At 40.0% G+C, this 15,481-nt stretch overlaps 1 protein-coding gene across 1 annotated transcript in view; it reads left to right on the top strand.

The window, feature by feature from the left end:
• Positions 1 to 15,177, top strand: part of me1 (malic enzyme 1, NADP(+)-dependent, cytosolic) — an 83,920-nt gene extending 68,743 nt beyond the window's left edge. Inside the window, exons 6-14 of the mRNA XM_059338258.1 lie at positions 1,088 to 1,191; positions 10,217 to 10,326; positions 10,692 to 10,789; positions 11,126 to 11,239; positions 12,854 to 12,959; positions 13,198 to 13,340; positions 13,482 to 13,655; positions 14,356 to 14,454; positions 14,578 to 15,177. Coding sequence (XP_059194241.1) covers positions 1,088 to 1,191; positions 10,217 to 10,326; positions 10,692 to 10,789; positions 11,126 to 11,239; positions 12,854 to 12,959; positions 13,198 to 13,340; positions 13,482 to 13,655; positions 14,356 to 14,454; positions 14,578 to 14,745 — 1,116 coding nt within the window. The 3' untranslated portion in view covers positions 14,746 to 15,177. The remainder of the gene's footprint in view (positions 1 to 1,087; positions 1,192 to 10,216; positions 10,327 to 10,691; positions 10,790 to 11,125; positions 11,240 to 12,853; positions 12,960 to 13,197; positions 13,341 to 13,481; positions 13,656 to 14,355; positions 14,455 to 14,577) is intronic.
• Positions 15,178 to 15,481: the final 304 nt, after the last annotated feature.

The raw sequence follows: 15,481 nt of genomic DNA, 5'->3' as shown, positions 1-15,481 counted from the left end.
TGATATAGACAGGACAAAAAAAAAGAGTACCGGCAGCTTGTGGTTTCAGTATGACAATGAGTAAAATATAGTAGTGCCGGTACTGCATAAAAGTGAGTATGGAACACTTTGAGCACTGATCCAGTGTAATGACCTTTCCCATGAAACCATGTGAAAATGATTGATGTCATAGAAATGTTAACATTTGCAATATGGTTAGGATTTTCTTCCAAAGTATCTGCAGATTGCATGTGAACTGATGCGAGAGGAGGTGTTTCTTAACGCTGTAGGATCACACATGACAGAGGTCAAAGGTCTACAGAGACACAGGTGTTTTTATGTGTGAGAATGTGCTCACATACTGTACATATCTCTCCTTTCATTTTAATTTCTACATACAGCAAATGTCAAGACTTCACACACACACTTCCCTGAGTTTCTCTGTTGCTCCTGGTACAGAGGGCTTTATACTCTACACTTATGCATAGATGTACAACACTTTTATTTATGAAATATGCAATATTATCTTTAAATAAAATATTTTTATTCCCCTGATGTAATCATCTCATAAATCTTTTTTTACATTCAGTTAGAGTTGAAAGGTGTGGTTTGGTAGAAAGAAAATAGTTTGTGCATGAAACTGCTAACAACAAGGTCTGTGGATTATCTAATATTGGTTGGCTCATGATTTCTGGAAAGAGACATTGCTGTTGAGTTTTCCAAATGTATTATTTAGTCACTTTGAAAACCACAAGCCAAGTGCCATATAGTTCCATTATATTTGAGACAATTGTGCGATCAGCCTGTGAAACCAGTTGTATTATGACTTTTATGGCTATATTTGGAGATTGAACATTTTTCCCAAAAATCCTTGTTACAACCTTGGGCAGATTAACCTGTGCAACGTCCATGAAAGTGCCTCAAGTGATGTCACTTGAGTTACCATCAGTTGAAGTTGAAAATTAGAAGTTTGAAAATAAAAAAATATAGTGCAGCTTTACAGACAGAAACATTCAGTTGAGATGAAACATTAAAACGTCTTCATATTAGTTTCATATCCTCCCCTCTCATGTGCCATTCTGTCCTCTTCCTCCATGTGTTTCTGCAGGCGCTGCTGAAGGACCCTCTCTACATTGGGCTGAGGCATAAGAGAGTGAGAGGCCAGGCCTACGATGACCTGCTGGATGAATTTATGCAGGCTGTGTCTGACAGGTATGACCATATCAGCCTTCGATTGATCGCTCGCCCACTTCCTGTACACAGTCTGCTATTGTCATTGTAATACAAACAGCACATGGTGCTCTTAAATGAAAAATGTCAAGCAGCAATGCAGTCCAATCTTGTGGGATTCAAGGGTCTGGAACTTTAGTCATAGATGAATCGGTTTTAGCTTCTTTGAAGTAAATTATAGTTGTTAAACAATGTCATTCAAAACTGCTTACTGGCTGAATGGCAACATGAGCTTATTGAAAAGTGATCAGTGAGCCTTGGTAACCATCAATGCTATTGATTTCAGTGGCATAATCCTCTCCCAACAAAGAACTGAGACAGCTAACCAGCTATTCAGAAGCCAGTTGAACTGTCAGCAGCTGAACTGAACACTTAATAATAGATATCTATTTTAAAAATGTCCACAATGATCTTGATTGTTTCTCCACAAAAACCCAGCCAATTGGATTTTCAGGGATGATAGAAGAGCTTCTTTAGTTCCTATAAATAGCATATTCACCTCTTTTTTTTGGCTCAGTTTGTAATACAGACGGTTCCTTTTGCAACCAGTGGAGTTGTCCCCTGCTGGTCAATAGATAGAATACAGGTTTAAGACACTTTTCAGGCCCCAAAGTTTCTGCAAGGGCTAACCTGATCAGTTTCCTTTGCTCTTTGTTGTCATATAAATACTGAAAACACCTATCAACCTGCTGTTTAAAGGCACCGAGCAAAAAAATTCATTACATCTTCTCTGTAGCATCCATGTTTTTCCACTTACGAACCACTGGCCTTGGTGGCAGGTCTGTTCCATTCTAGTTATAAATGTAATTCATGGTTATTCTGAATGCTTAGACAGTTTGATTGAGCATGTAAGCAGAGAAGCTGACAGGAACAGTGGAAGACCTCTGGTTTGTGGAAGAATCTGTGTTCTTTGTCTGTATTGGGTCCAGTGTTCCCGGTCCAGGGAATATATATCATCATATCTTCCTCAAACACAGAGGATGCATAATTCAGATGTGTGATGTCATGTAGACGTGCTTAACACCAAGCATCACAGTGAGAGGTTAGCTTGGCTTGTTTGACTTGGAGGCACAGTTCCACATTGTCATTCATTTGGTTTTCATACACTGATTAGATCTTTTCCCTCTTCTCTGAATTGAAATTAGGTGAGTCACACTGTTTCCCTTCAGGGCTCGTAGCTTATGTGTTTACCAAAGTCTTGTCCTCAATGAGACTGTTGTATACCCTTAACATGCATGCATGCATGCATGCATGCAACACATCTGTATAGCTCTGTGTCCCTGTGTGCCATGAGGCCATCGCAGCCACACACACACATGGGCTTGGTTAAGACTCGTTCTAACCCAGAGAGTCCAGAGTCCAGTAGGAGCAGTCTGGGTCTGGGCCCCCTCCAGCTGGCAACAGGAAGCCATGACTCTAATAACCGGGTGGCTTCTCAACTACAGGGAACAGTGAAGCATTTTCCCCAAAGGAGCCAGATTGGCGGAAAATGAGTAATTATGGGCTCAGAGATTGAATGAATGATTACAGCTCTGCACTCTTTTAAGTAATATTCGTGTTCAGTTTTCTAAGAAACTGAACGTGAACTAAAATACTCCAGATTGACTCATCATCAATAAGCAGAAGAAGTCTGGAGGGATTTTCTAAATCCACAATCTAAAAATGCTCCTCAGTTAAAGGAGGATGGTTAATGGTGCCACTGAGTGTTTGATTTCAGGCCAGCCTCCAGTTCTCCAGCAACTGCTCCTGTTCAATAATCAGCAGGTGCTGTCTGCTGCTTTATTCTCCAGGCAGAAATTATCCCTTAATCTCACTGCTCCTGCACACACCCACAACACAAGACTGAGCAAAGGTTTAAAACTTTGAACTCTCTTTTCTGTCCGGAAAAACACTCACCTTTTTTAATCACACTTAATCCCTCATGCATTTCTAATGGTGTTTGCAGATTCTTTTCTGAGAATCCAACTGCATTTTAGCATTTTTCTTCAAAATGCCACACTATTATTGAATTATGTCTTCAGGAGCATGCATTTTTTAGTGCAGCCAAGTTTAAGGCCGATATTGATTTCTTTGTTTTAGGGTTTAAAAGGGGCTGTACATGACATTTGGAACATGAATAAAGCAGTAAAAAAACGACTTACTATGTAAAGATATAGTGGATTAATGGCGTCCTGACCAGAGAATGAAGTCATGGTTCCTTCCTTGTTGGTTTCATCAGAGCTTCTTTGTTCTTTGTTGACAAATCATTGTCGATAGCCAGACCGCTGGCGTGTATGTGAGTCCCTGTCCCACTTGCTACTGCTCTTTACTCATCTCGTAAAGAGGAAATAGAAGCATAAATGCATCTGTTGCCACAACATAAGCATTTTTGTTAAGAAAACACATTTAGTTTTTGAAGAGTTCTTCCTGTTGTTATTATTATTGTTGTTATTATTATTATTATTATTATTGTTGTTGTTGTTGTTGTTGTTGTTGTTATTATTGCATATTTCCTAAAATATTGAACCCTAAAAAAAATAAATAAAAGGCTTGAAGAAAAAATACTTGGAATATTTTTAGAGCTTAGGTTGATCAAAGGAAAGTTATATTCTATCAGATATGATTTCACATAGGGTCAGTATGCAAAAACTACCGAATGCCATCAACTATTTAAAGCTTTTGGCACAGAGAAAATAAGGAACAGAGAGACAGACCGATGGATGGAAGAAAGGAGCAACAGAGGAGAGCAGAAAGAATGCAAAATGCGTCTTTGTCTTTAATGACGGCTCGGGGATTTGAGAAATAATGTGTGCTGAGAGATGCTGGCTCTCAGGAGAGCGAGAGGGAGCTGGGGATTTATTAAGGCTTCAGCCATGAAGCCATGAAGCCCTGTAGGGACCACGGTAACACACAGCCTGTGTGTGTACACAAACGCATATATATGCACACACAAGTTCGACAGCTGTGTTTGGACAGAGCACCCTTGTGTGACCTTTATTACAGAGGTCCTCCCTGGCTGTATGGACTCTGACTTAAAGACTAGTCCCCCCCCCACCCCCCCGGCCTCAGTATTGGAAGTATGTATGACATCTACCTACTTCCTATTAGCTGGAGATTCAGATTACATCAAGTCTCAGATGAAGCCAGAATGTATTTCCTAAAGAAGCGGGTCACTCGTTAACTCCCCTGTCCTACAGATTGGCCCAGACATAACAGTCTGAGTGATTCACCACATGGGAAAATGTCTCATGTCTCACGCTCTTTTTCATACTATCAAACATCAATAATAATGTCACAGGCAGTTATTCTCAATATATTGGAGTCGTTTGGCAGTAGGAACTAAGAAACCCTGACAGTACTACTCCAGAAAACAATGGATCTAGGTATTTTCATGTCATTTTGCTGCACGTACTACAGTTGCACGTCATAAATCACAGCTAAATAAAAGTTAGAAGCACAAAGGGCGTCTGTGTTGTTCTGCTAGCAGATAGCTTAAACAGCGTCTCCTCTGCAGGTGTCTTGTCTGCCTGTCTGCTCGGTTTCTGTTTCCAGATGTCTCTAACGTGCAAATCAACAAGATCAAAACTCCTGCCTTCATATGATTATTACATTTGATGGATGATGTGTGATCTCTTCTTGCAGTAAGTGATGTGATGTGTGGACCCAGTCAAACTTTTCCACATGTGAGATTTTGAGGTTATATCACTGGTTTCAAGTAGGCAAGGTGATGTAATTTACTTTTGAGCACAAAATTTTGCAATATTTAAATCTAAATGTGATAACAGGTGAAGGAACTGTCAATCAATATAATGGAGCCATGGCTTCAAAGTCCTCAACAAGATCTCCTTCCTCAATGACGTAATAAGTCTTCTGTCAATACCACCTAAACCAGCCCATATGTGCTGGTACAGAGCAAAGCTAAATATAGCACACAGGTCATTATACATAAATGTAAGGTTCACTGTTGTAAAAAAGGCTAGTCCAGTTGAATTTAGGCTACAGAACCACTGATCAAGGTTTAGGGCAAAAAACTTCCTGGTAAGTCGTTCTAAAAGACAAAACAAAGAGAAAACATGATGCATGAAAAGTTAAGAAATGTTTGAATCACATGGTTTTATTTTCACATGGGACACGAACCCACAAAAGCAAAAAAATAAATTCCATTTCATTCCTGACCATCAGATCGTTACATTCATATTTCTCATTTTGATGCCTTTTTTAACTTTTTTTTTTTTTTAGAGGAGAGAGAACGATACAGTGACGACTCAGCTGTCTGCTACCTTGTTTCTATCGCTACCATATTAGCTGCTAGGTTGAAAAAAACTTGTATTCAGGCTGAAATTCAACCTTGGCATTCGTGTTGGGATGAGCAGAAACTAACCCTGGTTGCACTGCATGCTGCAACACACAAAGCTTGTATCATCAAGGAACGCGGCTACAGCGTCAGAAAAAGTGTGTGTTCAGCAAATCAGTGGTTCTCCTGTTGACCCTAGTCCTAATGTAGATAAGCTTTACAACGTTTGTTGTGTGCTTTTCATACTTTTACTTTACTTTTATAAGATTTTAGAGAGACAAATAAAATTTGAAAATATTGAAACTGAACGAGCATGTGCGTGCATGTAACTGCACAACTGAGAAGTGTTCACGCCTCTCTGTCTTTGTAATTGTTGACTGTGAGCATTCTCTAAAACCTGCTAGTTCTCACTATGAAGATTCTCCGTAATTAACCTTGATCCATGTCTCAAACTATGCTATGTTGGGTCCTTGAATTTGAGGGAATCTGACCTAGAAAGTATTCAAATTTGAGTTTTAAGAAGGTGTGGCAGGAACGCAGCAAAATACTCTGTTAAGCTAAAAGGACTTGCAGAGCCAGGTGATAATGCTATGTGTGTTTGTCAGTAAGAGCAACACTTCACATTTCACATAGAAGTAGTCATGGGATCCATTGGTTTTATTGACTGTAAGCCCTTGCCATGAAGAAACCTAAGTTGAAAAAAGTTTATCAAGGTCACTGTTCCCACATGGTTGCATAAGGCAACTTTTGTTAGACTCATTATCAACACAACTTGAACTAAGGGACTTATATTTCTGCACACTGGGAACCACTTCAGTAGCCATATTTTTACTGTCACAGTTTTACACCCTTAAGCAGGTGTAGTTAGGATTTGTCTTGCCTGTTGTCTCATGGTAGTGACAGATGTGAGTGCTTTCCCACCAGGCCCTTTTTGGTCTCAGAAGTCACTGAACAGATATTGCTGTTGACAAAGTACTGGACAAAGAGATGGAAAGTGATCTCGCTGCCAGATCTCAACAGCAGGGATTCACCATCTCTTTCTTTTTCAAAACAGCCGACAGAGGAGGAACAAAGTCTCTGTTTTGGCAGTGGAGTTCAACAAGTCCTGAAGTTTTTATGCACTCATCACCAATTTTAATGCTATGTTATGCTTTTATCAACAAAGGACTAAATGAATGAATACTGGACTTTGGATGAATACATGGGGCGAACAAATGCATTGAGGAGCAACTAGAAATAAATGACACTTGCCTATGTGGCCAAAAATGTTATCACGATTAAAACATTTATATATTTTATATTTTAATCATCAAGGTAAATGTCATATAATTATTTTTGCCAATTAAAGGCATTTTGCTGAAATTTGAAGAAGCTTGTCAGTATGTGCCAAACACTCGCCAAACAGCGGAACATTTCACAAAATTAGGTAGATTCATAAATAATTATCAATAAAAAAATATATTTTTATATACTTGGAAAACTAGGAAATGGTTGACCTTTTTCCTCGGCTACATGTAATGTATATTATACCTTTACTTTCTTTACAGCTTCAGGTTAATAATACAAAATATAATCAACAAATAAGTAATGATAAGTATTATATTAAAAGTATTATATTTGAATGGTGTAATTAATCATACCAGTGCATTATTAGCACCTTTACCACAATCATTTCCACTTTTCCTGTGTTGTTACCCAACGAAAAAGACAAACGCTATTCATCAGGCATTGTCAGTTTTTGGCGTTCCATTCAGAGGGTCGTCAAGGAAAGACAACAGACTTTCAGGGAGAATAGGGAAGAAGAACACAAATGGCCTCCAAAAAGGAGCTTTGTTCTAGGCAAAGCATACACGCACAGTCAAAAACACTCCCCCTATCTTTACAGCTCAGGCAAAGGACCAAAGAGCTTTGTGCAATGGGAAGATGTTCTTTTCTTTGTGCAGAACCACAACCACAGATAGTCACTCTGTAGTTTATGGTCAGTGGATGCCCATAAATATGCATGTGATCACAGCTCAGTGATTCTCAGGTCTGTGTCAGGACTCTGTGATCTTTCTGAGCTGTCATTTTAAGATGCAACTTCCCCTCATATGAAGCCTTAAAACCTAATCCTCTGTCTTTAGTGAGTACCACTCTCAACTTCTGCAGAGGACTACACTCCTAAATGTGTCTCTTTGGACTCATGGGGCTTTCTTTTTAGGCAGCTTGGTTCTGCATGAACTGGTGTGACCTTCCCAGTAGAGAGTTACACCAAACCGTACCAGAGGGCGCTGCACTGGCAGTGGAGCAGGGCCAAGTCTATCCTCGCCTGTCGCCTGTCTCTGTCTCTGTCTCCTAAAGCCCAAACACAATGAAAAGTTTATAGCTCCCTTCTTGGCCTCATTATTCCTCCTTTTTCGCACAAACTCTCAGTGCTTTAGTACTGCTCTTTGCCTGATAGGAAACACATTTCTCTCCTCAGTGCTACTGCCGTGTTGGCAGTATTTCAGCCAGGCTGTCAGTCTCTGTATTAGGAATCAGTGTGTGGCAGAGGGAAGGATAAACAGTGACCCAGCGATGGCACTCTCTCATCAGGACATTAAGTTTTATAGCAGATCGCTTCTCATCCTGCATTTCTTTCTTACCACGCTTCCGTTCAGCTTTATCCTCCTCCTGCTGAAAGTTTAAGCAATTTAGCAGCCACTGTAACAAGTGGGAAATAGATTGAGAAAATTGTACAATATAAGTGCAAACGAGGATCCTTTTCCTTATGAGGTATGTGGTGGGGTTTTATGAAAAGGCTGAGAAAGAAGCAGAAAGAAAGAGACAGAACAGAGAAAAGAAGGTAAATATGTTTCTTCAAATGTGACAGGGCTGCAGGTGTTGGGGGGTTCGGGGCAGCTCGGTCTGTTTGCTTTGCCTGTCCTCAATTTCCTCCATCACTCACTGCAACATGATCCCTGGTGTTTTTAATCCAGGTTTCAGACAACCTCACCCTTTCCTCCCATTGTTTCTGGTTTAATAAAAGTTATACTGCTCATCTATTCTTTCATACAGTCACGCCATTAGAAAGATTTTAGTATAGTTATCCCAACTATCTTCTGCTTTTGTCATTGTTTCAAGTTTATTTCTTTTATACACCACATACAAGCAGAAAGACATACAGTGTAATTGTATTGTAAAATGTGTTTGGTCTATCAAGGAATGTTTTTATCATATTTTTTGTGCATTTTTACCCTGTGTGTCAGGTGACCATTTATTGAAAACTTCCAAATCAGGACCCTGTTGTGTACATGCATGCACACATGTGCTCGTGCATGCACCATATGTGTTTTCATCAGGCTTGGGGGCAGTTATTTCAGTGCCTGAAAGCCAGTTCTACTTTCTCAGTTTAGAATCGTAGGAGTTTAGGTTAACGTTAGCAGCTCTAGCTCGCATCTATAATTTTCCAACTCACTTAACAATAATAATAATAATAATAATAATAATAATAATAATAATAATACATTCATGATGAAACCACAGCCAATTCTGTATGACAAAAGCCTCAATGCGATGTTGAAGGATGTGTTGTTACTTTTTTAAGCAGTGACAAGACTGTGAGGATAGATGTTTAATCATTTTGTGGCAGCCGGCTAACTAGTTATCTAACTAGCATGCTAATTCAACCAAAGGGTTCACAAAGTATTTTATTGTTGTCAGTGGTGGGGAGTGAGGCGGAGGGACAGTTAGAGCCAGCGGGGCCACAAGGGGTGCTAGGGAGGGTGCTTTGGTCTTTACTTAAACACTATGCTTCCAAATTATTTTTCCAGTTTGCACAAATCTAAGATATTTTTTTGCAGTAATAGCACTGTAAGTTTGTGTAAATTATATTAAGTAAGGTTTTTTTTTCATATATTTTAACGCTTTTCAGATATTCTGTTGTCCTGTGCACCTTTATCAGGTCCCTTTTTGCTTCCCTACAACTGAAAGCCTGCCTTTCATCTTAGAGCGCAGCAGCAGTCACTCTGCAAACATCCAGTAAATTCCTGAACAAAAGTTCCATCTGTTGAAAGGCCTGGGAGCTTGGGAATCCTCTTTGTCGCTGCTAAATCTAATTTACAGACTCATAACGCAGGCCTTATAGTTTATTTTCGTTGTATGATGTTTTTGTAGGAGCTTATAGGTGCAGGCTTCTGTGCTCCTGTAATGACTACATGTGAGCAGCATCTTGTTAAATTGAACACTGCTGCTTTACTGGGAGACTGGGTGGGCTCAGTGTTGTTTTCCTTTAAACTTTGTGTTTTTGTGATGCTTCTCCTTTGTGGAGGTTTGACCTCCCTCACTGACACTCATTGTGAGGTGCTGCTGTAAAGCTGGAGAAACAGGTGTCAGCCTGTCAAATGTCAGTTAAACACAGAAGATCTGTGGCCTAAAAAGGGGAGTAGTTGTCTCAATTTACTGAAATATTTTAACCATATATATACCTAAAACTTAATTCAATCTATGGTTGTTGGGGTTTTCATGCACACAAAAAGCATCACCTCCATTCATCTCTCACCCTGTGCTGTGCAGTGTAGTGAGAGAGCGCCCCTGTCAGGTCTAATATAAAAGTGTGTGTGTGTGTGTGTGTGTGTGTGTGTGTGTGTGTGTGTGTGTGTGTGTGTGTGTGTGTTAAATGGCCCTTCACCTTTGAGATAACAGTTAGCTCTTTTATCTCCTTTATTTCCCTTTTCCTGTGTTTTACCAGATTAGAAGCATCTCTTCTGTTTACAGGTATGGAATGGACTGTCTGATTCAGTTTGAGGACTTTGCAAATGTTAATGCTTTCCGGCTGCTGAGCAAGTACCGCAACAAGTACTGCACGTTCAACGATGACATCCAAGGTAACTCAATGGCAGACAAACACAAATGAACATCTTTCTGTCTCGCCGACCCACTCATTTGTTTCTCTATCATAAAACCACATCACCAGTGAAAAATGTTAATAATATTTGTATTTTTGTTTCAAGAGAGCCACAACCATATTTTAATTGAACCGTCAAAAATGAAAGAGTAGAAATGTGATGCAAGTTATACATCTGATTTATTGGAGGAACACTTTTCCATTCTAATTGTACTGATTGTACTCCTGTAAATAATGGCATTATTTTTTTTACCTATTAACATATATTATATATTGAATACAGCCAGACATATAGACAGAGATGTAGTCAGTTAGCGGTGTTGATGTTGCTCTAAATATCCTCAGGTACTGCTGCTGTTGCAGTAGCTGGACTCCTGGCCGCTCTCCGCATCACCAAGAGCAAAATGTGTGACCACACAATTGTGTTCCAGGGTGCAGGGGAGGTATGTGCAGGCTGAACAGCAGCTACTGTGGCCACAAGAGATCATCAGAACATAATGCCAGATTTAATTTTCTTGAGTCAATTAGTTGAAACACATCAACATGCTTCTTGTTTACAAATCCATGGAAGTACTGGAAGTAAACAAGTTATTATCATGTTGAAGTGTACAATTTTCTTCTTTTACTTTCTCTATAAAATGACTTTTCACAACCATGTCCAGGAGTTGTTTATTAACATGGTAAAATATTTTAATATGATTGGCATGTCAAACTAAATCTGGTATGGAGGTGTCATGATGCAGCTCCTCTTCTGTCCCTCTTTTCTGTCTTGCTCCCAGGCAGCGATGGGGATTGCTGAGCTGATCACCATGGCTATGGAGAAGGAGGGACTCGCTAAGGAAGAGTGTGTAAAGAAGATCTGGATGGTTGATTCCAAGGGTCTCATTGTCAAGGTGTCAAATACTTCATATGTATATGCCAAATATACACTAATCCAATGTTATCCAACCACAAAAGCTGACCAGAATGAATGTTTCAGTGAGACGTTGGAGAAAAAAATCCTAAAAATCACAAAACATCACAAATAGATTTTATCACAGGTTAAGAATCTCTAAGGGTGGATTTTCCTAAGCAAGCAGAGTTACCTCCAAGAAGAAACATTTCCCATTGTTTGTTAATTTATATGACAGAGGTTTGTCCTTGGAATTACTGCAAAATGCTCTCCAACATTAACATCTGTTCTGCATCTGTTTTGTTCACCATTTCCATGTTATTCATCCCTCATCCCTCCTCTTCACTTTCCTCACCTCCTAGCTTTCTCACTGCTTCTTCCACTCTACCAATGCTCTCTCTTTCCTCCCACCTCTCCTCCTCACATGCATCTGTTTTCACCTCCTCTTCTGTCTCCTGTTTCCAACTGGTGATCCTCCAGCCCAGAGGAACACTGACAAGAAATGAGAGTTGGGTGTATTTCTGTTTTTTCAGCCCAGTCTAGTGTGTGAGATTTAACTGATTTGATTCTATGCATACCAACTGAACCAACATTCTTCATCTGGACACATTCTGGCAATTTAAAAAGTTGCCTACATCAGTAGCCAGTGTTGATGGCATCACATCGCTAAATCCAACCTATATACAGTGTTTGTGACGATGTGACATTACCTGGGTTGGCCACTCGGTATATAAACAGCTGCCAAACACATTTTATTCATTTAATCATCCATTACCCTTAACTGCTTTTCTGAACTTGGGTCACGAGGTCTGGAGCATATCCCAGCAAACACTGGGTGAGAGGCGGGGTACACCCTGGACAGGTTGCCAGACACATAGAGAAAGACAACTATTCATGCTCTCATTCACTTCTATGGGCAACTTAGAGTCACTAATTCAACCTAAGCTGCATGTTTTTGGATTGTGGGAGGAAGCCGCAGTACCCATGCTGACACATTTCTTTCTTTTTTGTCTGGAAGAACGACCTATCGTGTCGATTGATTGCTTGCACATGCATGTTCTGCAGAGAAACAGAGAGAGGCGTTCTCTGGTATACCAGTAGAAGACGTGGACATGGTGCAATATGACAATGTGAAAACATAATATTATGTTAGTTTATAAACTGACTAACAAAGCCATTAGTGTCTAACTAATGTGTGGCTGTGTGCAACTTAACTTATTGCCAAGCTGAGGATGGAGAAATGAAGGAGATCAGGGGAGGGATCAAGATGCATACAGTGTTTGTTTACTAGAAAGTCAATTTGTATTTTGGTGTAGCAAGATGAGACATGGCAGAGTTATGCTCTCCTAACACTAAAGGACAGTAGGGCTTATTGTGGTCCCATTCCAGCCTCCCCACATGGGCAGGAACGTTCCTGATTTGAAGCTGGTCAACCCCGATGATCCTGTAGTTTGGGAGATTTCCAGATATCATCCCAATGTTACCGACTGGATCGCAGCCTCCCTGCTATCACAGTAAACATGTTAAGGAGCAATGACTACAGTTTCTTGTGGTTCTACAGATGGCTTCATGTCTTTAATGTCCTCCTCTTCAACTTTCCTCTCCAAACCCTTAGGGTCGAGACCACCTGACTCATGAGAAGGAGAGGTTTGCTCATGAGCACCCACAGATGAAGGGACTGGAGGATGTGATTCGGGAACTGAAACCCTCAGCTATCATTGGTAAAAAAAATAATAATAATAATACACAATTTTTGAACATATGGTCAGAGTGAATAGTGTTAGATAGATAGCACTGATGGATCTGGTGGAAGGGATATTTGAAGAGAGGAAAAATGGTATATCTGTATACTTGAGTGAGAATTTAAGGGAAATGCTGAAAATGTGTCAAAGTTGAAAGACTGAAAAAGTTGAGATAAGCAGACTGAAAGGGATACACACTGATGGCTTTCTGTCTCAGGCGTGGCAGCTGTGGCCGGAGCCTTCACTGAGCAGATCATCACAGACATGGCTTCCTTCAATGAACGCCCAATCATCTTTGCCCTCAGCAACCCGACCAGCAAAGCAGAATGCACTGCTGAGCAGTGTTACACGCTCACAGAGGTACTCAGTCAGGACGCTCTTCATCACAGTTATACTTATACATTGCTATGGATGATTTAATTGGTCATCTCTGATAAATGACTGAATAAATCTACTACTACTGTTAATAAAGACACATTACTAAACCTCATTGGGCTGCAGGGGCGGGGCATCTTTGCCAGTGGCAGTCCATTTGACCCTGTCACCCTGCCTGATGGGAGGACGTTCCACCCTGGCCAGGGTAACAACGCCTACATCTTCCCCGGCGTGGGCCTGGGGGTCACTGCATGCGCTATTCGACATATTACTGAGGAGATCTTCCTCACTGCAGCAGAGGTAACAAACTGATATATACAGTACTTATCAAATATTTGGTATCAGTATTGAATGGGTGCATAAAGTGTATGATCAATTGTGTTATCAATAGCTTATGTTGTCAGTGAACCCCTGCTAGAACTCCTGAAGTCTCAGTATGGTCATATTTTGATATGAATGTCTGGAGCCAGCATGGTACATTGAGTATTCAGATTTTTCTACTCTTATTCATAACAGACTGTAAAATAACTCCATTACAAGTAAAAGTCTTGGAGTATGTAAAATTATACAGGCAGCAGGATGATTTCAATCTTTTATTGTAGAAGCAAAGGTATGAATGGGCTTACAGGCAGTCAAGTACTAGTACTATGATATGAGTTAACTTCTCTTTTATGTTTTCACTGAATTAGTACTGCTGATGCATACATGGCTATAGAATGTTAATACTGTAGTTGGTTGAGGTGGAGCTAAATTTACCCACTTTATGTTCTGCTAAGTATTTTAAGCTGTATACTACCCAACAGATCATAAGTTCAGGCTTGACACCGGCATCTGTAATTCCATAATTCAGTTTTCCAAATGTGACTTGAAACAGTTCACCAATCATCAAGAAACAGTGCACCTATCTCCAGCTCTTTCAAGTCATAAACTTACCTGAGTGAGCATATTTGGATGATTTTCTTCTCTACACTAACATGAGCTTGTGTTTCCTGTTTTACAGGCTCTTGCTCACCTGGTGACAGAGAAGGACCTGGCAGAGGGAAGGTTGTATCCTCCTCTCAGCTCCATCAGAGACGTCTCTCTCAAACTGGCTGTCAAGGTGAGAGCTCAGTGTACCCTCAATAAACAGCAGATGTAACTTAGCATGGCTCTTTGTGTTTAGTTGTATAGGGACTTGTGAAACTGCAAAATATTTAATTTCCTCAAAACCTGTGCATTACAGATCATGGAGTATGCCTATGAGCACAACATGGCGTCACTTCGCCCGGAGCCATCCGACAAAGAAGCATATTTGCACTCACTCACCTTCAGCACTGATTATGATGAGTTTTCTGTGGACTCGTACCGCTGGCCAGCGGACAATATGATTGTGCAGTCATGCAAACTTTAATGCGCTGGATAGAGAGACAGGATGAGCCCAGGAGGGGCGTGGTAACTACTGACATGCAATATCATCACAGGACGTGATGTCGGCTGTGTGTAGAATTTTCTCAATTATATATTACTGTGAAATGAATGGTGGCAACACATGTAGTTTTGTTCTTTATGTCTTTGACGTCTACTCTCCAGTAGTGAAAAGAATGATAGTTTAAGAATACTGTAAAAGAATTTACAAATCACTGAAAAGAAGGAAGCTGAACATGAAACAGGAAGTAGTTTGCAGAACTTGTGAAATATTGCACTAATTGTTGTATCACATTACATTTTACGATAATATATTCGGGAAAGTCCTTCACAGAATACTTTTAGTTGTACTGTAAAAGGCAGTTACTTTATGACTGTGTCAGCTTTAATCCAAAAACTCTGTCAAATAAAAATGGTTTTGATTAATGTTTTTCTTGTCTGATTACTCCACATCAACTGAAAAAAACACAAGGATGTGACCTTACTTCGGAAAAAAATATATATATGATAGTTAGCGGTGAGAGACAAAATAATTTCTTGATCCAGTTTGAATTGTGCCATAAATTGCAGTCAGTTGAAGAAAAAATTGCAAGTCAAGAAAGTTGCAGTTTGTCGTGAAACACACTGTTACAGGGGTGCGTGGCCCGGTGCAAATATGACTTGCGAGGCTATGCTCATTGATATGAATGTACGTGAATCACAGTTACACACACATACTTTTA

This window comes from Centropristis striata, chromosome 8 (genome assembly GCF_030273125.1).
Source record: "Centropristis striata isolate RG_2023a ecotype Rhode Island chromosome 8, C.striata_1.0, whole genome shotgun sequence".
Taxonomy (NCBI): domain Eukaryota; kingdom Metazoa; phylum Chordata; class Actinopteri; order Perciformes; family Serranidae; genus Centropristis; species Centropristis striata.
The sequence above is the reverse complement of the archived record's forward strand: the minus strand, read 5'-3'. Positions and strand labels throughout refer to the sequence as shown.